At 41.8% G+C, this 26535-nt stretch overlaps 1 protein-coding gene across 1 annotated transcript in view; it reads right to left on the bottom strand.

Annotated features, from left to right (window-relative positions):
• The window catches only part of LOC134634773 (partitioning defective 3 homolog), a 351935-nt gene that overhangs the window by 225587 nt on the left and 99813 nt on the right, over window positions 1-26535 (bottom strand). The window contains exon 3 of the mRNA XM_063484142.1: window positions 13293-13467. Coding sequence (XP_063340212.1) covers window positions 13293-13467 — 175 coding nt within the window. The remainder of the gene's footprint in view (window positions 1-13292; window positions 13468-26535) is intronic.

Here is a 26535-nt window from a genome sequence, read left to right as displayed (position 1 = left end):
ACATTTACAGCAAACGTGAATCTTCGGACAGATCAATTCTTTTGAAATAAGATCCCAAACTTAGGTGCAAACCACAGACTGACCCTGTTGCATTTATATTTCTGGGAGTTCTTTTCAAGGTTCAAGGTTCAAGGTTCTTTATTTGTCACATGCATAGTTATACAAGTATAACACACAGTGAAATGTATCCTGACACGCTCCTCAACATGTGCAAAAAAAAAAGGGGGGGGGGGGGGGGGTAGAGGAATAACATTATAAATATATATATATATATATAGTATATACATTGGGTGAATGTGCAGTAGTAGCAGCAAGCAGGTGAATTCTGTACATTAATATGAATAGACATCTGACTATTTTACAGAATGGACAATATAAACATCTTTTTCTTTTGTCCAGACACAAAATATCTATTTGCACATAATTTAAATCGAGTGTTCAAATTGATTTACTATCATTTCCACATGCAATATTAATTATAGCCCTGATATTTAATGCCAAAAATGCATGACTTAGATTTTATGCTTGATATTGAAATGAACCAACTGTGCCTGCAACTACTGTAAATCACATGTAAAACTAGCCACACCTGCGAGTGTTTTGTGGGGATTGCGCTCATCCTTCGTGTATCCCATTTTTTTAAAACATCGGAAACGGTGACAAGATGGAGGCGCTTCTATTAGTTGCAAGGAAAAGGTTATTTGTCCGAACTGCTGAAGAAGGTACAAGCTTGCTCACATGGCAGCTGTAACTCTGTTGACATTTGAAGTGTGAATCATGTCACCACCCTGTCCCAAAAAGAGAGGGTGCCCAGATTTAAACTAGGGAACCTCTTGATCTGCAGTCAACTGCTTTGCCCCTGAGCTATACCCCCTGAGATTAACCCAAGGTTGTACTACAGAGATGCTGTGAGTCAGCTAGTTGTGGGTTTCATCTCCGCTACTTGACTAAATAGCACACGACAAAAACAATTTGGGCCAGCAGGCTTTAGGAAGTGGGCAGGAAATCCAAGCCCTTCATGTCAACCTGCATCTGCTCTGCTAGAACAAGACACTAAAAACCAAATGAGTTCCAGGATTTTTTTTCCTATGCTCAACATGTGTAGATGTTTCAAAGGAGACAGGATTTTTCCTACACAGCTGAAAAAACTATACATTTTTATAAGTTATAACTATCTGCTGTCTCCTGTGCAAAAAGGAAGAGACCGTAAAGGTTATTTAGTTTATTTAATAGAAAAAAAGAATGTTGTACTCATAAACATACATTGATTAGTTTGTAACTATAAACAAATTGATACATCATAAACATAATCCATTAAAAATACATGGGTATAGCCATCAATTCAATATTATTATTAGTCACAATTACTTAATGTCAGCAGACTGAACACATGATTCTCCCATCTACCAACAGCTGATGAGTTGGCAGAACAGCAAAAGCTGGTTATATGCTAATATTATGTCATCTAATGCGGTGTTTCCCAACCACTGTGAAATGATCAGGTGTGCCGTGGAAGATTATCTGGTTCCACCCGATTAGTACTCCAAGCGATCGCCGTGGGTAACGGGCAGAACAATTACATTCTCTTCCCCTAGAGGGCAGTGCAACTAACTGCTCGAATTAAATGGGTTCCCAACTGCTAGTAAAACAGAAGAAGAAATTACATAATAGTCACGCTGTGAGACGACGCAGCGCATAATAGCAATAGATAAATATTTGAAAAGAAAAAAATTGTATTCAATCTGACCTGGTCCTGGAGAAAATTCTGACCCAGATGAAGGCCCTAGCAAGAGTAGTGGACAGAAGAAAGCAAAAAGGCATACTGGGGACAAACCGAGTCAATTCCACTATACCTGGTGCCGTTGAAAAATGATCAATATGCTTCTTGTGACATTTTTGTTTGGTGGTGTGCTGTGTGATTTTTTCTAATGTGAAATATGTACCATGGCTTCAAAAGGTTGGGAAACACTCATCTCCAGACTCCTTTCATAAAGTTTTACAGCCTAGCTGTAGCCTGTCAGGTAACAATCACTACAGATGAACGGCCATCGCAGCTAGAATTATGTACTTGAATTGGGCAGAGTAAGAAAACAGAATTCAGTTGACTGAATCTGCAATGTACAGACACTTAGTTGTGAGATTTTACACGCTGTACCTTTAATAATTCACAGTTCAAGTTTATAACATAAGAGAGGAAGCAGCTGTATTCTTGTATGCAAACATTCCCGACCGTGAATTCATTCGGAAATATCAGCATGTGGTTTCTTAACAGCTGAATGGACCGCACAGGGAGTCTGCGCCATGGGTAGTTGCTGCACATTCTCAAATGAACTTGACCGTAATATTTAAATGGCTTCAAAATGAAACCACGGGTATGCACAAATGTTCTGCTATGATCAGAGTCGTGGACATGAGCCAAAGTCAGCACTCTGAAAGTGATCGGGATTGCAAGGAGATGGGAAGGTGGCAGAGGAGTGTTCTGGGATTTGCTTTAAGGGCTAACTTATCTTTGTGGACCTGATGAGAAACGGGAGGACAGCGAGCATCGAGCGGCTGAACTCTGGCCAAGGAAATGGATCCCTGTCCCATAAGCAGGCTAGGACCAGGAAAACTTCACACAACATCTTTCTATTGTGCTACACTCTAGCTGGAGTGGGTTTTACTGCATTGTGTGTTATTTAGCCTCTTTTTCTGTGAGACGGGGTATGCGGCAAAAAAAGAAGAAAAAAAATTCTGCACTTTCAATTTATCCAGCACAGCCTCATGGTGAGATCATTTCAGCTGCTATCAGTTGAAATTAACTTGCCCTATTTTCCAAGAGTGATACATTCTCTGTATTTGAAAAAAGATTTGTCAGTGACAGACGTGCTCTTAGAAACTGCCACAAAGTGACTCGTTAGAATCAAAGTTTAATATCTGTGGGTGTGCGTCTGCCCGTTCGTCATGGCGTTAACCTGCAAAACAATTATTCCGTCCCGCCTTGAAGCACACATCAACGATCTCGTGTCACACATTAGCATGTGTTCATGAATGTCTGTCTGTATGAGATGTGTGTAAACATGTATGTTTTCTTTCCACCCACATGTGGCTACACATGCATGTAAATGCTTCCCTGGTGTGCGATTTGAAGCGGACACATTTCACAGGTGACCTCCCTGCGGAAGACAATGAAACACAAAGGGATGGGAGGCTCTTAGAAAAGGGCTAATGAGCTGGGTGGGGGAGCTGTGGGGAGGTCCGCTGGGACGAAGAGCCGGGAGACAAAGGGATGCTAAACACCCCATAACCCTTTAGTGACTTAGTGAGTCAGAGGAGCAGGAGGTATTGCTCTTGGCCATCTGTGACCCTTTTTTAACATACAGCACAGACACAATGTAAATGAAGCCCACAGGTTCTCACTGACTAACGAACAAAACAGTCTCTTTTTTCCTGTGTGTCATTTTGTATTTGTAGTTAAAGCAATTCTTTGAAATGTTTTGAATATGAAAAGAAATGAAAGCTCAAGTAATTATGCTAATTATTCTGAAGTATAATCATTATAATTACCATGCAGTGATGTTCTTGGATTAGGACTAAAAATATATATTTTTTTCTTTTTAATTTGCTTTCTTTGTTTAAATGTTCCATCCATTTATATTCTTCACATGTCACAGGGGGCTGGAGCCTATTCCAGCTGCCATCGGGCGAGAGGTGGGGTACACCCTGGCCAATCTTTTGCAGGGCTAACATTGAGAAACAGGCAATCATTCACCCTTATCTGCAATTTAAAATCATCAATTAACCTAACCCTACCAACTGAATGTATTTGAACCGTGGGAGGAAGCCAGAGTACCCACAGAGAACCCACGCACACCCGGCCAGACACTGGATTCAAACCCAGGATCTTCTTGCTACTCATCGCTCCACTGCATTTAAATGCTCCACATTTTTGTACTGATAAAGAGAAACATTGCAAGTTTACCACCACATATAAGAAGAGGATGTGTAATAATGAACTCCATGTTTCGTTGTGCTTCGATGGAATCTGAAAGACTTTAGAAAATCTGTTTCTCATATCCAGCTGAGCCAGGAAACTGAAGTAAGATGCTCGCGGTTGTTCTCCTTAGAGTAAGAATGAAAAGTGAGCTGAAGAATCTGGAAACAAAAAGAAGTCTGTTTTAATTAATGGCACAGAGGCTAACTACTGAAGACCTAAACCTCTGGTTTGGTTTATCGAATTATTTTGATCATTTAAAAAGTGGGATTGTAACTTGGCAACAGAAGCCATCCCAGTGGTCAAAAGTAAGGGGGGAAAACAGATGTTCCGAACACAGTTCCTTTGTCTTGGGTGAAATCAATCACAGGTTTTTCTTAAAACTCCATAAATATGTCCGCGTTCAAAAAACAGAAAAAAACAAACTGCATATTGAGCCTGCACGAAGATGCCATATTTCAGCTACAACAGGCACAAACGAGACTGCTGAATGTCCTTATGGTGAGAGACGACACCGGGGTCAGCGCAAACAAACAAACTCCCTCCTCTTGCTGTCTGTCATGAGGTTACGGCCATTTACCGTTTTATCCATTTTTGCATGTCACAAAGTGTAAATGACTTTGTTGCTCGGTGAAGACCTCTGCGTGTCTGTGTTGCTTTAAGTGTGACACAAGTGACCTGCAGGACATCTCTCAGCCCAGCTCAGGAAGCAATAAAGCAGTCAACAAACTCACACACATGTACACACACAGACACATCTCCACATGATTCAGCTGTCTAGCTAAGGCTTTACTGGGATCCTAGCAGAAGTAATAATAGGAATCAAACTGGTAGCGCCTTCCCAGCAGTGCTGAGTGGAGACTTTTACCACTCTGAGCACTTCACACTTCATTACCAAAACACTGTCTTCCCCATTTAGCGTTGCAATAATTGTTGTAATAATTAGCCATAATAAGCTCTGGATGATATTAGAAACATATGAGCATTTTTATGACTAATATTCTCAGCGACTGTGAAACAGAACGCCCACTCCTCAGCAGTTTAAAGACCCACCTTGGGCGCTCCATCGCTCTCCCTCTCCGCACTGCGAGCGTGAGTATGATTAAGAGTTGACATAACTAATAGCCTCTCCACTAACGCAGGTAGGGAGAGGCAGTTCAGAGTCTCCTAAGGACCAATGGGCTTAAAAGTGCTTTCAGCTTGCTAATGATGAGCTTGCTATCCCAACACCCTCTCCGCTGAGTGTGTACTCAGCTCGGAATCTACGCTGAGAGGTGTTATGCACAGCTGGAGTGGACCGCTGCCAAAGCAAGGTTGAGTAGATCTATGATAGGTGATGCAGACATAAACATACATTTGCATGCAAAGCCTGGAAGTCGGGAAAAAAATCCAAAAATATTTGCTTATTTTTGTACTTAATTAAAAAAAAAACCATGTCATTCTCGTTTAGGGTTCTCAGACTTGCTACCAAGTGTTTTTGTCAGTGCTGGTCTTCATAGATCTACTTGGCAGCATGAATTTAGAAAAATGATTATATTACCACATCTTACATCCCATCAATAAATGCTTTTCTTTTGCAGGAATTTGGAAAATTAATACAGATAACTCGATTGTAACACTGGTAATTTCCTCAAACAGACATTTGTAAAGCAGGGGCTGGACAACATAGAATATAGCTCTGGCTGTATTAATGTTTTGTTGAATCAGAGCTGAATAAATGTTGTTCTTGTTCAGTGTTAGCGGAGAGGATAAGCCTGTCATGACAAATGTCATGATGATGGATCATGTTATAGCACTGCAGAGGATGAGAGAGAAACAGAGAGCCTTAAAAAAGGCTATTTCACCACCTCTTCCAGGAGTAATATATAAAAGAGAGAAAAAAAGAAACAAACAGAAAATTCGAGCTCTCCGGATGAGAAATTATGGGTTGTTTCTTAACAATTTCATTGCCTGTAATGATAAAATTCAGTGAGGGATTGACTGTGTTTCTTACATTTATTCTGCCCCACAGTTTCCTTTGAGCAGAAACCAGCTACAGAACTAAATGCTGGAGAGGGATATAAGCACTTTCTTTTGTTGCTATAACACCTTGTAGCCCATTTTCTTGTAGCCCTCATCTAATTACATTAGCAGCGCTGAGATGCCCAGCTCATACATCATTAGCTACTCATTTTTTGTCTCCATATGAACAGTCTGTGCACAAAACATCTTTCTCTGCAACACCCACAGGATCAGAAGTTTTCATCTCGCTGCCCTGTCTAACTCCATCTTTGTTATTCAGTAGTTATATGCTTGCTAAATAAGAAATGACTATATACAGGTTCTGTTTATAACCAGAAACGTGGCACAAGCCCTGACAAGCACTGGTAATATGACACGCAGTCTGAGGTTGGAAGGTGCCTCTCATCATGAGTCACCAAAGCTCGACTGAAATGACAAAGAAGATGATTGCATAATCTGAGTTTGCAATGAAAACCATGCTTATGGATGCCATATGAGCTGCAACTTCAACACAGTTCAAATAATGAATTTAACATTACAGCCACGGGAAAGTATGAAAAATGATGTTTTCCATGTATTTGCAACCTGTATGAACTCTTCTCCCAAAAGCTTCCAAGAATTTCTAATATGCCTTAGGAAAATATACAGTATCAATTATCTTAAATGATCTAAAAAGTCCTGCTATTATTATCATCATCATGATGTAGCATGCTATACTTTATTTAGCAAAATCAGTGGCATTATGGTTTTTTTAAATGCAGGATCAAATGACTTCTATAGACGACAGAACACAGACTTTTGGTTTGTAAGTGTAAACTAGTTGTTATATACACATCCTTCATGTCTCTGTGATGTTGAGTACAATTTAAACCCATTACAGTGAAAAACAAAACAAAAGGGATTTACAAAGGCACATACAAAGAAGCAGAAATCCATTCATTCATACAAATATAGTATGAATGGGTTAGGTTTAATATTTTTCAAGGGACTCTGATTTAAAAGTTAAAGGGTTTTGTTAAAGGAAAATAAACGTGACCTGAGTTGGGAGGCGTAGGTGAGCTAGCATGTCCTTGAAGACATTTTCCCTTTTTTTACCCGTATCTCAAAATACACTATTCAATGAAACTAAAATATTTTAAAAAGTTGTCATCAGTCACTACTAAACCATAATTTAGATCCTGTTTTTGCTCTATGTAAGCTAAAGCTCAAACGATGAATGAACTCCAATTCCATTTTCCTCTGCAGGATTGAAATCAGCAGATGAAGATGACGTGAGCTGGGTTAACCACCTGACAGGAGCAGTCAGCTGATGCACACTGCGATTCTTCTGATATCAAAGTCCCAAGATCGCACTGCCTCACCCGCTCACCACTGAGGTGAGAGATTGAAGGTGGCTGTGGTGCGGAGAGAGTTGGAGAGAAAGAAGGCAGATAACAGAGATAAGTATCTGTTCCTCGTATCACACCGAGCTGCACAGGGTCCCAAACTTAAACCTGGTAGTTTATCTATAATGGGCAATCACAGCCTTTGGAATTCACCCAAACCCACTGGGAGGGCCCCCGTGACAGAGGGCGCAGGCCACTTCTTAAGCCTTAAATCTAAGATGGAGATCCAGTGTTTTGTGTCACGGAGTGTCCCCCTCTCTGCTGTGACTTTTACATGGCCTTGGCTGGTGGCAGGGAGCCTCCTCAATGGCAGGCCACTAAGCCAAATTGATTAGATGAAAGCACTCCTCTTTGAAGGTGTCAACCCCCCACCTCCACCCACGAGCAATTTCTCTAATGGCATCCAGGCAACCCTGTCGCTGCAGAGCCTCGAGGACCAAGACGGGCAGAGATTCAAAAGATTCAGCAGAGGAGCGGGTCAGTCGAGGAATGGACAATTTGTCATTACACTGCAAGTCTGACTTGGCAGGGGGGTTGAAAGTTGTAAAGTGGTCACAGTGGAAATGGAAAAGAAAAAGTTATCCATAGATTTTTCACTTTGAGCTGAACAAAAAATAATGCCAGTTTTGTAATGGATCAGTGCAATCACTGTGATCTTTTTGTTAGCCTTTTAAAGCCACTCCACATCAATGTCAGTGTACTTTTAACCACTGTCAATAACACTTGAGCTTCTCCCATTTCCTGATTGTGTGTCCTAAACAAGTGCCGTGGACTTTCTATAAAAACCTAAAAATAAAAAACACAGTAAAGTCAAGTTCAAGTCAAGGAAGAAACACGAACTGGATGTCCGTGTGTGTGTGTGTTCAGATTTCAGAGATAGCTTCATAGACAATTATCTTAATCTAATTGCAAATTGGAATTGCAATGATCCAAAACAAAACATGCAGACACATGTCGCGTTGAAAGCGATCCATCCTTGTTGCTCAAGCCCAAACAGCAAAACTGCCTGTTCAGATAAAAATTCAGTTGCTGTCAGATTAATGCAAAGGAATGCATGCTTCAGTCACACATTTAAGTTTTCCTTGAGTTCCTTAAAGGTGTAGATACACAGCTCATAAAACATCTGCTCTCAATGGGGAAAAACACCATGGTGGACATCTATACTGATATGGACAGGGTAATGTGTTAGGGACAAATTAATGTCACAAAAAGCCACAAAAGGCTGAATTTAGACACCCAAAAAATCAAAGGGAAAAACTGATGTGGCAGACATCATCACTGCAACAACTAAAAATGATATTGAGTAGCTACGTGTTTGCATGCAACATCGAGGCATGCTCCTAATGAGATAGTTTGATGTGCAACCTCGTGAGACGAGCAGAAATGTTTCGGAGGTTTTCTATTGGATTTAGGTCAGGCGAGCTCATGACCAGTAAATGGTATCAATTCTTCCATCCTCCATGAACTGGCTTCATACTGTCGCCATATGAGGCCGAATATTGTCATCCACCAGGAGGAAACCAAGACCCGTCTGCTAGTAAAACAGCTCACTTTTATTATCTTTGGCCTTAAAGAGCTATTAAAACACTAGCTCCCAATTTGTAGCAACACTAGCATTACTGAGGAATGTGCGTTTATTCATATGAAACTTTCAAAAATAATTTTTAACATATGTTTAAAACTAAAGCCGACAACACAAAGTCAGCTCCTGGTTCAAATCACTGAACTGTGGAGTGAAATTCTTTGAGTAACAGAGAACAGAGCATTCAATTTCGAAGCAAGCGCCATTAAGATCCGGTGTTAATTTAAAGTTTCAGACAGTTTCTTACTTCTGAAAGATTAGAATTTAGTGCGAAGTAGAGGCAGAGGCAGCTCCGGCATCCGTATAATTACGGGAAAATTACATTCATTATTGTAATTTACATCTCATCTCCAATCCAATTATTAACAGTTTGACCTGCATGGCACATGTTAGCATGGAAATCTAAAATGGGCTCCCGAGGCGGTGGCAAGAGGAGGGGTGGAGAACGGAAAGTGAAGCGAGAGGTAGAGTTTTGGGACTGCGGGAGATGGAGGAGGGAAAAAAAACAATCAATATGGCTCTAAAAGATGATGATTTTAAGTAGCCATAATTCTCTGCCTCAGAGCACAGCTGCCAAGGGTGCTGCTGCTACACTTTGATGCCTGATTTGCAATAACGCTGCCAGTAATTCACTCATCTGCATCTCTGGAGGGACCATCAGCTGTCTGTTTATCTGACTGACCATGTACATGCGATGCCAGTCAGCCTGACGCTTAAAACAAGTTTTGAGACAGCAACTTATAAAAAGAGTTGATGTGCATTACATACAATCTCCCAGGAACTAATAGGCTGTGTAATACAACCCTGTTTGCAGTTTCTTGGTGAAGCGTCCCCTCACCGCTGCAACAAACAATACATGTCATTTGCTTCACCAACCTGATGACCTCTTTTCTACCATCCTTCTTCATCGTCTTGTCATGTTCTCCAAACACTGCTCTTCATAGAAGTAAGGCTCATTACAGGAGACGTCATGTGCAGGAATCAGTTTTTCTGCTTAACCACAATCTAAGATTAGCTATTTATGCAATATTTATGCAAAAAACATGCTTTAGAGCATGTTTGCCTTCAGTTAATCCAAAATGCTGCAGCAAGAGTCCTGACAGGGACTAGAAAGAGAGAGCATATTTCTCCTGTATTGGCTTCCCTTCATTGGCTTCCTGTTAAATCCAGAATTGAATTCAAAATCCTGCTCCTCACATACAAGGTCTTAAATAATCAGGCCGCATCTTATCTTAATGACCTTGTAGTACCATATCACCGTATTAGAGTACTTCGCTCTCGCACTGCAGACTTACTTGTTGTTCCTAGAGTATTTAAAAGTAGAATGGGAGGAGAGCCTTCAGTTTTCAGGCCCCTCTTCTGTGGAACCAGCTTCCAGTTTGGATTCGGGAGACAGACACTATCTCTACTTTCAAGATTAGGCTTAAAACTTTTCTTTTTGCTAAAGCATATAGTTAGGGCTGGACCAGGTAACCCTGAATCCTCCCTTAGTTATGCTGCAATAGGTGTAGACTGCTGGGGGATTCCCATGATGCACTGAGTTTTTCCTTTTCAGTCACCTTTCTCTCTCACTATGTGTTAATAGACCTCTCTGCATTGAATCATATCTGTTATTAATCTCTGTCTCTCTTCCACAGCATGTCTTTCATCCTGTTTTCCTTCTCTCACCTCAACCGGTCGCAGCAGATGGCCCCGCCCCTCCCTGAGCCTGGTTCTGCCGGAGGTTTCTTCCTGTTAAAAGGGAGTTTTTCCTTCCCACTGTCGCCAAAATGCTTGCTCATAGGGGGTCATATGATTGTTGGGTTTTTCTCTGTATCTACTGTACAATATAAAGCGCCTTGAGGCGACTGTTGTTGTGATTTGGCGCTGTATAAATAAAATTGAATTGAATTGAATTTAATTGAAGTTTGCGTAGGTGAAGAAAGCTTTCACAAACTCATCACCGTGACATCCAAATAAGAAAAAGTGTGGCTCGTATCTATGAAAAAAATCAGCAGAAGGTCAAACAGGTCTTCACAGTTTAATTCATTACTTTATGATTCTGTTCAACAATAATATCTAAAAGGTTTTTCCATGAGATAAAGAGGGTAAGAGCTCCGTATCAGATGTAGAACAACACTGAGAAAACACTCTGTCTTCTGTGTAATTCACATGCAAGGCTTTGGAGGGCAGAAATAAGGTCCACACCCCACCATCCACCATGAACACTCAATAAAATTACACTGCATAATGACTGTACGTTATAGTATAGTTACAGTCAAATTCTATGGTTTGTATCTACTGTAAAGAAACAGAGCAATCTACAACCACTCTGCAACACTGAGAGAGTTTAAATAAAGTTCTAAAATGTATTTTCTCTTAAAAAAATGATCAGGAGATAATACTTTTTCAAATGCAGGAACTTTGATGGCTAGGCTACCAACTGTAAGTGCCTCGATGCATGTTCAATCATCCTGAACGCTGCGTTTTCAATCATTATTTGAGATATTAGATGACCTAAAATTACATACAGGTGGCCTGAAATTTTGTCCATTTCTTTTCATATAGTGTTTCCACTGAAAGATTGATATATTACACTGATACTCAAGGTTAATTAAATAAAAATAATCTCTAACTATCTCAGTCAGACATAAAACACGATTAGGCAGAACAGCAATGTCCATCTCAGTCGCTGTATTTAAGATAGCGGTGCAACATGAGGCTTCAGACATCTGCTCCCATTAATTTTTAATGGATTCATTTTATGTTTGTGGGAATGCTTTAGTTTGTTTAAAGATGTAATTGGACACTAATCAATGTATATGAATGAGGACAGTAGTCTTTTTTTCTATTAAATAAAATGTAAACAAGTGATACATTTCACTTTAGTTTTCTTGTCACGGATTCACATGACTTAAATTACACTTAAATGAGCAGTTTGATCTGAATTTGCTAATTTTAAGTCGCTCTTTCAACACACGAACAGTGTTCAAAGCTATAAACGAGTTAGGGTAAAATCGTGGTGGTTTGTGTGAAGCTTTTTGACAGCAGGTCAGACAGCATCACACGCACCTGCTTTTTCCACACTGTGCCTCTGGTTCACTTTCAGACTGCCACCATTCTCACGTCATTTCCATAAATCTTCACATTCTATCAGGTTGGAACGAGCTTTTATGTCAAAGCAGAAGAGTAAAGTCAACTGTTCATTCATGTGCATGAGTGTGTCAGCCGGCGCCTATATGTGCGCTTTGGCTTTGAACGTCTTAGATGTCCTTTGAAGTTTAAGACAGCTCTGCATCAAGCTCACTGGTTCCACTTCACAAGATGTGAATATGTGGACACAAGCAACATCTGACTCACCGACTTGAGCGTTGCCATTTCCTGATTGTGTGTGCCACGTGTGAGTGCGTGCACGTCCATCTTGCTCTGGCATGTGTGCCTTTGCTCATGCGTGACCGAGTAACCCACTGCGTCTCAATTCCTTCCGTTGTCTCGGTTTCTACCTGTCTGTCTAACTTAGGGCAATGACATTCCCAGGACACCTTTCGAAGTCTCGACAGACACTCAACTCTGAATAATACACCTGAAGCATGTCAAGTAAATCACACTCTGGTCAGATTGGTGTCAGTTAGAAAAAGTTTACTTTTTTCACGTCTGTTTGAGTCAGGATCTCACAGCCCTGTTACAAACAAATTAATAACATTGCTCACATTACTCCAATCCAGAACTGAATGGATGTGTTTTGACAACCTGTGGTCACCTTTATCAACACTGTGTCAGCCAAGGTGATTCAGAACAACAAAGCATAGCATTACCTAAGCAACACAGATTTTTGGGGGCTATAATTTAGTAGCTGAATTTCACACCACAAAATAAGCAGATACCCAAGGAGCTGAATGTAAGCATCAGTGCAGACCACGGTCTGAAATTATTACCTTTTGTTATGCTTGGCTTCCCAAGTAACTTTTAGCTTTCAGACGTCAGCTTTCATGTGCCTGACCTTTAAAGCTTTGCATTTTGAATGTCTGCTAGTGGCATATATTTCCTGCTCGTTCTTACAAAAGCACAGCACAGGCCTCAAGGTACAAGTCACACTGATGATAATTTTTCTCTTCTTTGCATCAGAAGGCTACTTTCTCTTTTTTATACTGTACCACTCAACAATGCCAACTACCTTTTGCTTCAAGGCAGAAAATTGACTTCACGCTTCCAAATATTCCAGTCTACAGCTCAAGAACATTTCACTGGACGTGTGATTGGGTCAAGTAGACCTGAGAACTGTGCATTTCTTTAAACAGTTATGAATGAATCAAGAATAGAGACAGGTGACAATAACAATTAGTGGTGATGTAAATGTTGATGCTGGACTCACTGGATAGCAGAGCGGATGGGGTGACTTCAATCTCACTAGTGGCCTGGTAGGGCTGGAAGGCTGATGCTGAATTCATCTCACTGGCGAAGGGTTCTGGGCTTTGTGTACCTGTGGAACTGGCACTGGTACCGTCCCCTCCATTGTGAGGATCCTGCTCTTCATATATTGCAACCAGCTAGACGGAGAGGAGAAGGAAGTATTTGTATGTTAGCATGTGCTTTGAAGACAAAAACGAACAAATAGATGGTGCCGATGGCTTGGTAGATGTGTAGACAGACAGACAGATAGATGGATAGATGTGGAGATAGATGTATGTCTAGACAGATGTCCAGATAGATGTCTAAAATGATGTCTAGATGGCTAGATAGATTGATAGAGGTCTAGATGTTTAGATAGATCGATAGATAGATGCATGTCCAGATAGATGTCCAGATAGATAGATTTCTAGATAGATAGATGTCTAATATCTATCTATCTATCTAGATATCAATGTCTAGATAAATAGATGTCTAGATGTCTAAATGTCTACTTAACAGAGTAAATAAAACTGCCAAACTGCCACCATGTGAGCATGCTTTTTATTCAGCTAATCTACTACTTTTTTCCCCATTCACAGATATGCATACACTCACTTTCTCTACAGTTTAATCTTGCAACATCTGCAGTCATGGAGCATGAGGTGCTCAGGGTTGCCAAGTTAGGCTCCCACAGTGAGCAGCTGCTCCATTCTAACATAGGTGATACGTTGCCACATTTCCCAGGCCAGATAGGAAGAACTCCTCATAGCATCCCATAATTATCTGAGTCTAACACACACCACTGATTACTACAGCCAACAAAAGAGCAAGAAAAAGACCTCATTTAGGTTAAAGTAAAAAAGACAATCAGCTGGAAAAAAAAATCAGACTGGCCATTGCCAACTCACCACTTGTGTCAAAGCTTTACTTAATACTCGTGGACTGAGAAGGATGCACAAGGAGAGAGAGATGAAAGAGATGAAAGATCCCCAAAATGCTGCACAAACTGTAGTCGTGGAGTGAAGGTACCAATGCCAAGTTGCTTTCATTGCCAGCACAACCTGTTAATAAACCTCTCTGAAGGAGATTAACCTCTCAATCCATCGAGACAGAGCAATCAGGCAGCGGCAGAGCGATAGAGATGGTGCGATACAGGAATAAATAGCATGTATATTACAGACATAAGATGACTCCCTTTTATGTCTTGTGCTTCCTCCAGGTCTGTGTAATGGAAAGCTGTGAACGTGGAGGGAGCAAACAGCTATTGTGTATCCCATATCGTATTTGTCTGAAGGTAAAAATAGCACAAGCGTTTTTCTGTGTATTTGCTGTTTTTCATCACCTCAAGTGCAGGAAAATCTGCATATAAACAAGTTTAGAAGCCCCTGCTCTTCTTTTTGATTTAATTCATTCATATGCAGAGGATGATGCTCAAGCGTGCATGTGTTTGTGTCTGAATTTATGGCTCTCGGTGAGTATGCCCATGTGGTTTACTGTTGTTGTAATTCACCACACAATTAAAGCAAACTGTTTTGTTTAGGGTGTTTTTTCCCCTTCCCCTCTCTCTAAAATGTTTCCTTGCATCCCAATGCCATTCCTGAGACACACTCCATCACCGAAGGATTTCTCCCATTTCGCTCTAATCGTGTTCCATTCCGATGCTGAAATTACATTCCTCAGGTTGTAAGGGTTTATCACAAATTTACTTAGTGCAAAAGAGAGGCAATCAGAAAGGGGGGAAAAAAGAAAGAAAAAAGGCCTCAATATTACAAATCAGGCAGTTTGAGGAGGTAATATCGTGCAGGTTTGCTCACTGGGAAGTGTGATTATTAAGAAGGCAAGAAAAGCTGCTTTGCTTTGTGTTGAACTGCAAACACAGTTAATAGGCAAAAACGAGGATAAATATTGATCAGTGTGCCATTCCTGCAATCTGAGACTATTTTTAGGGGGGGCTTCTTTGAATGAATTGTTTAAAATTCTGCTCCGCCGGCTCATTTTTTGAAGTGTTAATGATGAGCAGGCCAGCTATGCGAAGGACCAGAGGCAGCTGTGAACACAAACAAAAGTAGAAGGGCCGTCTCCAGCGGCATTTGCGCCGCCCCAGCGTACAGTGTGCGCGACTGCATGACTCATTAGCGACAAAGCAATCAAGCCTCCCATTCATATGTTTCTGGGAGCATTTAGCGATCCAGCAAGCCATCTCCCTGCCAGCTGCCCATTTGAGAGAAGTGGTGAATACTGTTGTTGGTGTTGTGGAGAAGTATGATTCATTTTTAAATACACCCCAAATCCCCCTAATTAGGTCCACTTTGCAGTGACGCACAGTCTTTCACCAGACACTCTAGAGCACTCTGCTGGTATCAGACACGTACAACTAAACTCATTCACACACTCTCCGTTTCATAATCAAATGGGTCCGCATTTATCCCGCATTCAATATTTATGGGCTCTTGAAAGTGCCCGTTCTTCCCTTCTACCCAAGAAGACATGTAAAGTTCTTTTTCGTACACAAGCTGAGGGCAGAAGCATCAAACTACTGTAGGTCGTCCAACTTATAAAGCCAAAAAGAAGAAAAAAAGAAAATGCAAGAACTGGCTGATTCCCAAACTAGCAGACACATCTTTTGCTTTTTGCCGTGTCCGTTGTTGAGCTGATCTATTCACTGATACTACGCTCCATTAATTCTTCTGTAAGTAGAGTACAGCTTCCTTTAAAAAAAGCTTTTTCAACTATCTGACCTCAGACGGATGCAGCTGGCACAGCTATCTGTGTTTAATTTAAGTCTTTAGCAGCGATGATATCACAATAAGACAATTGTTTTTTTTAAACTGTACTTTCTGCATTGTGTTTACCTGCAAGGCTGCAACTCTCATTTCTTTTCCAGAAAGGTCGAGAATTGCTTGTAGTCAGCTGTTTGAGCTGTGACCAAAAAAAAAAACTACAATCGAAAGGTAGAAAAAGGAGCTGGCAAACGGCCTAACCTGAGCCTTTGTTTGACTTACACGGTTATCATCAGTACAAAGTGTCTTTGGAGTACCCAATAAAGAGTCCTCGCCTTCCTCCCTCTGTGCGAGGCCTTTCCAGCGCCACCGTGTCCTCTGTCTGTGCTGTGGAGAATGGGACACACTTGGCCAGAGGGAAAGCTGACGCAATTCTTGCTGTTGACGGGACAGAGCTCAAGCGGCAACGCACTGAAAGCCATCACAAAAACGCTTTCCCTCCATCTGGGAATTGGTCACAGCCACTTTAGAACTGAGACGATTTCACGTTTCACTTTTCTTTTTTTTTATTCTCACACTTTCCCCCCTGTGGCTGCCGTACAGCGGCCATGGAGTTGCATTCAGAAGTTTAAAAAAAATAAGAGGAAAAAGTTTTTTTAGCGATGAAGCACAGACGGGAACAGCATGGCTAATTGTCAAGTGGCGTGACAGCTGAGGCTGAGGATTCAGAACAGATAGGAGGGAAGAAGGAGGGAGGCTGGAGAAGAATTTTAAAAAGCCCCTGAAAAACAAGATGCTATAACCTATCATAAAACAGACTTTTATATGATAACCAAAAGGGTAGGGAGAGAGGAACGAGAGAAGGCGAGCACATTACAGGATGTGAGTTGAAGAAATGTTCCAGTTTCCAGTCTCAGGATAAACTCTGGAGCGATTTGAAAAACCTATTTAGCTCCTACCTGCTTCAGTTGACAGAAGCGAGGGAAAGAAAAGAACTGAACTGAGTCTTATTTCATGGGCCTCTCTCTCTCTCCAGTAGGGAGCTACAACACTGCCGCTACCTTAAGCCCCGGAGCAAGGCTGACACTCATCCACTCTCAGCTGGTTCCACTGACTGTCACAGCAGCTGCCAATCAACCGCTATCTACCTGGATGCCTGAGGGCTGCTGGAGAGAGGCAAGAGCAGGGGATGGCGAGAGATGATGATGAAGGGGGCGAGACGAGGCAGAGGATAGGAGAAGGGAAAGAAAAGAGAGGAGTCGGATGAAGCCGGGCATTCTCTGCAGTCTGGGTAGAAGATGTATTTGGAATTTAGAATTTCCATATCTATAACACAGAGAGCACTGAGACAGGGCACTGAGAAAAGAAAAAAAAACAGAATCTCAGGGAAGCCTTTCATGTTGGCCTCCTTTGATCTCTATCCAGCTTTTGGCAGCAAGGTGGAGAAGAAGAAGAAGAAGAAGAGATGGAAAGGAAGCGGCTGAGGAGGGAACGAGGAGCTGTTTTGACAACCAAACCCCCCCTCCCTCCCAAAACTCCCAGATACATCCTTCTACCCACCCACACACCCCAGCACCTCTGATCTGTCATGAAGCCCGGGCATTAGGAGTGGCACTGGTACAAAACAGCCGTCCCAAGCGCTCACAAAGTGGTGCTCCGAAGACACAAGACAACAGAGGTTATTACAAGTCACGGGGCAGCACTCGCAGTGCCAGTGAAAACATGTAATACCTGCACTGCAATGCTGTGACGCTAATCCATATCTGCCACGGCAGCTTTTTTACAGCCCAGTGGAAGGGACGCCTGACACGAGTCAACCGGCGGCACCCCCCCCCCATCCGCTCAATCCACACCTTCAATTAAAGAGCACATCCGAAGTCGTGCCAGCCTGCAACCTGCTGTGAATATTTATTGCTGTAGCTAAAAAGTCTCCCCTTAGAGGAGAGATTATTTATTCATTTGTCTTACTTTTTCCCCCCCTTCCATTCACATCACATCCAAATGGTAAAATTCAATGTGGATCTAACAAGTACTGCTTACAGCTTAAAGAATAGGCACATTTGTCTCCTGCAGTTGGATGTGTGCGTGTGGATGTCGCTCCGTGGAAATTTCTCATATTTGTTATGAGATGAACGAGGGAAAGATTAACACTTCGCTCAGTGCATTATTCAAAATGATAAATGAATGGATGCCGCGTTGTTATGCAATGTCTGCGGTAAGTCGTATATACTGCCTCTGATAGCACAACACCACACACCCTCACACCCACACAAACAGACCAGGTTTCATCTCCCCTCCCTATCATTTATCATCATTTTATTGCAAGGGCACCAGGGGCGCAAAGTTATTACGGGTACAGTAGTGGTGGAAACTGTGAAAGCCACTTACTCCACCAGAAACTCCAAGGACTCGAAACTTGTTGAGTAATAGCTACGAGGCACCATCCCTCATCCACGCGCCAACCATCTATCCATCCACCTGTCCATCTACCGTTCACCTCACTTGACATGCTCATTCAGTCATGAATCCCACATGCATCCATCACAGTGTACACTTTTTGATCATGTATTGGCATGCACACAGATCTTAATACACCAATGACGCATCTTTCGCTGCTGAATTGGTGTCTTCGTTTTCTCATTTGCCTTAATGCACTCATCTAAGAGAACATGTGTCATGGTTTTGGGCTTGGATCTGAGCTAACCCATTCAAAGTCCAAAGACACACAATAAAACAAATTAGCTGAAGCATTAGATGAACAGCTCCCACGTTTTGTTAAGCAAAATTATTAATGGAGTCTGGCGGAGGGTAATGGCTTCATTTTCTTGTTGTAAAGAGCGTACACTTAAAACGCTATTGATTTCTAGTGGCTAAAATCAGTTTTACTGTCTGCTGCTGCCAGTGTCCACAGCAGTATAATACTTTTGTTTCTGTGCTTTCTGCTTGTGGGGCTGGGGGGGCTGGGGGGGGGGGGGGGGCTGCTTACTGCCAATCTACTGTAGGTTACACACTGACACAGAAACTAAACACAGAAACAAAACTATCCCAAAATAAATGAAAACAGGCTACCTAGTTATTATATCGTTATAAAATACAGTTATTACTAATTAAAAATGCAAAATATTTTTAAATGTTTTCTGACTGGTAAATGAACTGGTCTCTATTTGGCGCTTTTCCACTCTACCTGACCACTCACAAGAACTTTTATTTCTATGCTTCCTAGCTAACATTCGCACACATTCATACTCCAGTCGATGCATCGGAAAGCAACAGGTTGGCAGGCGAGGGATCGAACCGTCAACCTTCCAATTAGTAGTATCTCCTGAGCTACAGCCACTGAAAACTGCACTGGTGCCAAACTCCCAAAAATGACCCAACCAGCAAAACAGAAATTGTTTTATAACTGGATGCCACAGACATTTTTTCCCTCCTCATGACTGTTTTTCTACTAGGTTTGCATTTGGCTACAGTCAGTGTCACTACTAGCAGCATGAGGTGACACCTATTTTGTGTGTGGAGAAAGAGGATGAGCACTGCCAGAGTTACAAAATGACCTCCAGCTGGAGGCAGATGTCCGTGACTAAACACAGAAACACACTTCATCAGGTTGTCCTGAGGGTCCGATATCCTCTATTGGGCCAAGTGCTCACTGTTTGGCACTATGGAGCCTGATTGGCATTTGCAATAAAATAGCAGAATTAGCAGGTCCACCACTGGAGCCCTGTGCTTTTCACAGACGGGAGCAGGTTCACCCTGAGTGACAGACATGAAAGGACCTGGAGAAGCTGTGGAGAACATTATGCTGCCTGCAACATCATTCAGCATAACTGGTTTGGTGGTGGGTCAGTGATGGTCTGGGGATACATGTCCATGGAGGGACATGCAAACCTCTATAAGCTAGGTAGAATGAAATCCTTGGACCCATTTTCAGACCCAATTTCACTGCAGGTTGATAAAATTTCCATCAAATGATATGGCCTCCTTTTATTCCTAAAACATTACCCAGTCCATAATAGTGAAGATATCCAACATGACTTTTTCCCATTGAGATCTGATGTGTTTTCAAGTGTTAACTTTTTTGAGCAGTGTGTTTTGTTTACAGTCTTCTCCCCCAACCTTGTTTGCCATCTTGGGCGTTTGCTTTGAGGTTTGCTTGTCTTCTTCTAACACTTCTCCTGTGTTCCGCATTTGTGTCTTTTAATCTGGACCCCTTCATAATGTGACCTTTACTTGTAACTTCTTTTTAATGAATGACTGAAGGCAGCATTGTACTTGCACAAACCTTCCTCCTCGTATGCCAGAGTTCTCACACAGCTTTCAATATTTAATCTTTTCCCCCCGTCCATTATTTCTCACACACGCCGTGTGTAGAGCAAACCAACAAAGTGCTTAGTCCTGTAGTTTTCCTGCTTATTAAGACCATCAAATATTCAGGGAATAAGTCTCCAGCACTCTGGCCTGCCATCACTAGCACTCCAAGTAACCCTCAAATGGCACCCTGCAGCGCTTTAGAAACATATGCATATTTCAGGTGCTGCCACATGGGGTTGATACAAAGGGAAGAAGCTCCCCAAAGGCTGACTACAGCAAGACCTGAAATGATGACACACACCTCAAAGCGAATGTAATGTGTAAAGACGGTGCAGCACAAGGATGAATCGCCTTCAGTTTAATGTTTTGCACCCTCAATTGAAATTTGAATAAAAATATGAACTTCAAATACTTGTTAGGCTTAAGATTATTCAGTTGCAGTAAACATTAAAGCGTCACCAAGACTCACTACAATAGGCATTAAGTTACATGTTACGACACAAGATTATCAGCTTTCGGGAAAAGAACAGTCAATTTTGCTCCAGTAGCAGACCTGCACAACACAAACATCCTTTCTCGCTTAACGCAGTGGTGACGCGTGAGGGCAGAGGAGGAGGGTGGTGGGAACGAAAGGCGAGGGCAAGTTTGTATGCCAGTGTGCAGGAAGATGACAGGCTTAAAGAAAAATAATCCCTAAACAAGCAGACGTAAGCCCCGAGATTGGTTTACGCCGCCGTACTGGCTAAAAACATTAAGTCATCATTTCTTTCACTTTTTAAAGGAAAGTAGCTCGACAGGTATTCATGACTTGAAGGGGGGAAAAAACCCACAAGGTGGGAGGGGTGTTGAAGTGGACGAAAAGGCAGAGAGAAAATATACAGAGCAAGCAAAGTTTAACCAGATTAGAGACTCATCCCTTTTCAAATCCACAAGGCTAAATTCCCGTCCCTGCCTTTGAAGTTTTCCTCCGCGTTGGGGAAAATGAATTCACACATATCGGGCCGCCGTGAGTGTGAGAACTACCTACGCAGTGCTGACTGAAGGGAAAAATTCCTACGACACCCCCGATACGTTCTTCCGTGTATATTAATACCTCATAACCCTCTAGTCGCATGTTTCAATTCAACACCATTCAAGTCTGGGAAGTAAATTTCACTTGTCTGAGGGCACACACACACAAACACACACACAAAAAGGTCTTTGCTGCACATCTCTGGGAGTGGAAAAAAGAGAAGCAGCGAGGAGGGAGCAATACAGAAGGAAAAGTGATGACATATTCATGAAAGCAATTAGGGTGGGTGTCCATAAGAAAGCAAGAAACACGATAAGCATCTTATGGGTTGAATTGCCATCAATCACCTGACAGTAATTAACACTGTGCAGACACATGAAATAATGCTGAACTAATCTCGTTCCACCAGCCAGATACACTCTTAAATGTTATCATATTAATTATCCTATTCCAGTCTAGGTAAGTGGAAATCTTTGCATTTTAGAGACGTTTCTTTCTTTATTTTACCAAAACTTCATAAATGTAAAACTATTCTTGTTCTGTTGCTTGGGCTCCCATTTGTTCCTTTATACGAGATACTCAGGCGGGCTGCAGTGAGAGCACACGCTGTACCCAAAAATAGTTTGTGGAGTCTAATCATTTGTTTATTGTATCCTCTATCGATTTTCTTGCCTTACTGTATTCATTTTGCTGTCTAAACAGAGCTGCTGAGGGCACCTTCAGGTGTTACGCCCTCGAACTGGTCTTAAAGAAATCAAATCAATGCAATGAACCTAGCTGCTCTCACGGTCTTCATCCAGCCCACCCCCACCACTCCGTGCATATGCCCAATCTAATAATGCCTTTCCTCCCCAGCCTTGATTCACATGCAAAACAACAGCCAGACACTCTGTCTAGGGGGTGCACTCACAAATACACACACACACACACGCACACACACACACACACACACACACACAGATAGAGTTATGTCAGCACACATACCTGCCAAGGCACAAACAAACTGCAGATACACAAAAGCACAAAAGTCTCAGTTTATATATTAGTATTCTTCTCCCAAAGCATTAGAAAAACCCATAGTCTAACAGTGCCTTTCAGAGGGAAGTGCCCTTCAATCTTTCATTGGTTATGCACAAAGCTAGGAGGGAGTAATTAAAAACTCTACATCCAGGGACCTCGGCACAGAGAGAGAGAGAGAGGACCAAGAGAAAAAAGGGAAAGCTTCAAACATTTCAGGCCTCCCTGGTGAAAAGAGATGGAAGGAATCAGTAGTAGAAAGTGGAGTGGAGCAGACAGAGAGGGAGGGCCTTATCCTTGACAAGGCCATACATCCTCTGTTGTCAAGGCGGATGGAAATCAGGTAGTCATACCTTTAGCGAGGCCAGAACCAATCATTAATCAGAAAGATTTCACTTTAGGTTTGTCATATCGTATACGCTTGTCCTAAGTGCTTAAGGTATTACATGTCGCAGCGAATTAATGAAAACATCTGAAATCTCTTGCTCTCAGAGCATGACATCAATAGTTCCTCGTGTGTTGGAGAGATGCAGTGCTGTAACGGCACAGGAAATATTGTGATTGGACAGGGTGCTTCTGACACACATTTCCAAACATACTAATACTAAGCATATAATATTTCTATTTGTGCACAATAACAGAATAATTTAAGAAAAATCAAACATTACCAGGGTTGCCATTATTAGCCCACTGTACAACTGACCTTCTTATTGCACAGTGCTATAACTTTGTAAAGCTCAAAGCTTGCAAAATCAAGCTAAATCGGAAGGTTAACTTTCTGTTTACACACAGTATAATAACTTCAATCAGGGTTTGAACTGTCACCGGAAAAAGCATCATGCCGAAAACTAAAGAAATCAGTTTAGACTTGAGAAAAAGAATTGTTGATGCTCACAAAGGAGGAGATACAAAGTTATCAAAGTGTTTCCAAGTGTCAAGAACTGGAATGAGAAGTATCATTAGGAAATTCAAAGAGAGTCACACAGTACAGAGCAAGTCTGGCAGAAGTAGGAAGCAAAAGATTTCAAAGACTCTGGAAGAAAACTAGTGAGAGATGTGTCTAAAGACACCAGAACAACTTCTAAGACACGAGCGAATGAGTTAGCCAAGTCAGGAATTATAGTCCCAAAGAAGACAATGACTAGAACCCTGCACAGGAATGGACAGCGAGGCTGCAGACCAAGAAAACCTCCACTTCTGCAGAAGAGACAACTTCAAGGAAGACTGAAATATACTAAGGATGACCTATAGAAAGATTCTGCATACTGGAAGTGTTTCCGTTGGTTAGATGAGATGAAACTAGAGCTCTTTGTACACAAAGATGCTACTTAAGTTTGGGGAGAGAGGGGAGAAGTGTACAACCCAAAGAAGATGGTCCCCACAGTGAAACACAGTGGTGGGGAATTTCATCATGGTGAAAGGAATCATTAAGAAAGAACGATTTGTAAAGATAGTGAAAGAAAATCCAACAAAAAACGAGTCTTGGTAGTTCCTCTGTCTTCTAAAATGGCAACAACCCAAAATGTTCTTGGTGAAGAGGTGCCTTCAGAAAACCAAAGTGAATATTATTCACTTGTAGCCTGCACAAAACCCTGATTAAATCCCATTGAAAATCTGTGGGGTGAACTGAAGACCAAGGCCTAGTACACCTGAGGAGCTTGAGAGATTCACCAAAGAATAGGCTGCGCTTGCTCAGGAGACATGTGTGAGACTTCTTGAAAACTACAGCAACTGAATGCAGGCTGTTATCATGCAAACAGAACACACAAGTGACTATTATCATCAGGGGGGGTAATAATTTTGACCCTGGCAGTTTTTGTTTCTGTGTGCAAAGTAAAATAAGCATCCAAAATAAAAACTAGGATGTTTGGAAAAGCTGTATAAAAAATTATTTGCTGTTTATCAGAACTTGAGAAATCCTTAAAAAACTGAATTTTCATAGAGAACGTTAACAATCCTGTCGTCATCCGAACATACAGATGTATAGCGGCTATGTGAGCCAGCATTCAATGTGACACGAAGACAGTTTTCAAATTAGGGTTTTTGCATCGCTCTCGGGTGGTCTTCACCCAGTCACCAGGGATGGCCTCAGGTGAGTTGCCTAATACCCTGAGGCCATGGACCAACAACAGAGGCTGTACGTGTGCACAGACTATTTTGCATGCAAAGGTAAGCACTTTGAACCCACATAAAGTAGACTTCAAACCAAATGCCTCAATGTGCTTAACTGCTGAGAGCAAAAATTACGTGGAATACATTATATACACAAAAAATATTTTCATGTGCTCTGTTTCTTTAAGCTGTTCATTCAACTCACATTTAATAATAATGACATTTAAGGAAAGGTACTGGTGTAAAAAGGCAAGACATTGGTTAGTAAAAAACGAAATAAATAAATAACGTAAATTTAATAGTAACAGACCAATAAAATTGCTAACTGGATATCAATTTGATACTTCGAAGTTTAAATGTGCAACAAACTGTGTAAAACTGCATTATTTGTAGAAAAGCAAAACTGAAACATTCTCATTAAATCTTATATGTCCAGGGTGCTACGTTAAAATAGACTGTTACTTACAACTCAAATGTAAGCATCCACACAAGGGTAATCAATCAACTTGTTGAAATACTGTGCTTCTGAAGAGAGCCTTTTAAAGCCTGAGAAAGTAACTCAGTGATGCCATCAGGGTTATATTGAGTTGCCTTGGGTACTAATATAGTGAGGCTGCATTCCTAACTTGGCGCGTGTGTTCACCAGCCCAGGAAGATCTAACAAGTTGTGTTGTCCATTATGAAAATGTAGGACCTCAGTTTTTTCCAAGGGTGACCCAAAGTACAGACTAAACTCTAAGATATGATGGTTTTAACTTCAGAAAACCTCAGCTATCACCTTCTAACCAACAGCAAAACACTCGTAATATAATAGGTGTCTCTCAAATGTGAGGCTAGCCACATGCACATTTTACAAAGCACAGCAAAGGAATCCAGACAGTCCCTAGTGGAGACTCATATTTATTTCCTTATCAAAACAACAAATACAAGCCAGGACTGGCAGACAAGAAGAGACACTGGAACGCCGCAGGACCTTATACCACACACACTTACCATCTCCCTCACAATAGTTACCATATCCCCACCTAGCTGAGAATCTGCCAGTGTCCTGACACTATGCTAGTCAGCTTGTCAGTCAGTATGGCAGATGCTCAGCCCATAAATACATCAGCCACTCAGAAGTTTAGTAAGCCAACAAAACCCAACTATTCTCTAAGTAGGTAAACCAAACAGTCGGCCTGTTATCTAGTAAATCAGCAACAAATATACCAGTGAACTGTGAGCCCGCCAGTCAGTAAGACAACCAGTGACCCAGTCGCCCAGGCAGCCAGCAAGGAGGTATCCAAGTGCAGCTTTACAACCCACTATTGGCAATGAACTGAACAGACATTGAGCCAGCACCCGCGCACGCATACACTTAGACACACAACTAGCCAGTGGGGACAGCACTGTCATTATCTGCCATCTGCAGGCCTGAGTGGCCTTAGCCTGGAGGGGAGAGGAAGCAAAGAGTAGGGAGATGAAGCAGGGAGAGAGGATGCTTGTCCGTGCATGTGTGTGTCTGTTTGGTGGTGGAGGGGCTAAATACACAATGTGAGAAGAGACACGCTCTCAATAACACACCGAGACAAACAGGAAGACAACAAAGGAATGGCTCTGTGCCCGCCAGCGAACATACAAGTCTTGTTTTTTGTGTACAAGCACTGCATCTGACAAAACACCACCGCGAGTGTGTTTGCATGTGTGTGTGTGAAGCTTACAAGGCTGGTTATCACGTGTGTCTATCTCACCAAAAATGGCCTTAACATAATGCAATTCTGAAGCATTTATGCATTTATTAATATTGTACTTGTTTGTGTGAATAGCTGTGCATTAATAATCGAGAGTTCTGCAAAGGTAGAATCCCTCTACAGGAAATGCAGAATGTAAGAGGGTGCTATCTGAAGATTTCAAGACCAGCGAGAAAACTCAGTGCAGAAGCTTCAGACTGAATAACAAGGACACAGGCTGCTGAGATTTTGAGATTGTTTTTCTGCTGCTTCTACCTCTCCCTGCTGTTTCCGTGGCTCCGGCCAAGCGCATTGCCTTTACAGAGCTCTGCACCTTCACGGAAG

The sequence above is a fragment of the Pelmatolapia mariae genome, linkage group LG9 (assembly GCF_036321145.2).
Source record: "Pelmatolapia mariae isolate MD_Pm_ZW linkage group LG9, Pm_UMD_F_2, whole genome shotgun sequence".
In the NCBI taxonomy this organism is placed as follows: domain Eukaryota; kingdom Metazoa; phylum Chordata; class Actinopteri; order Cichliformes; family Cichlidae; genus Pelmatolapia; species Pelmatolapia mariae.
This window is presented reverse-complemented; position numbering and strand designations above follow the sequence as displayed.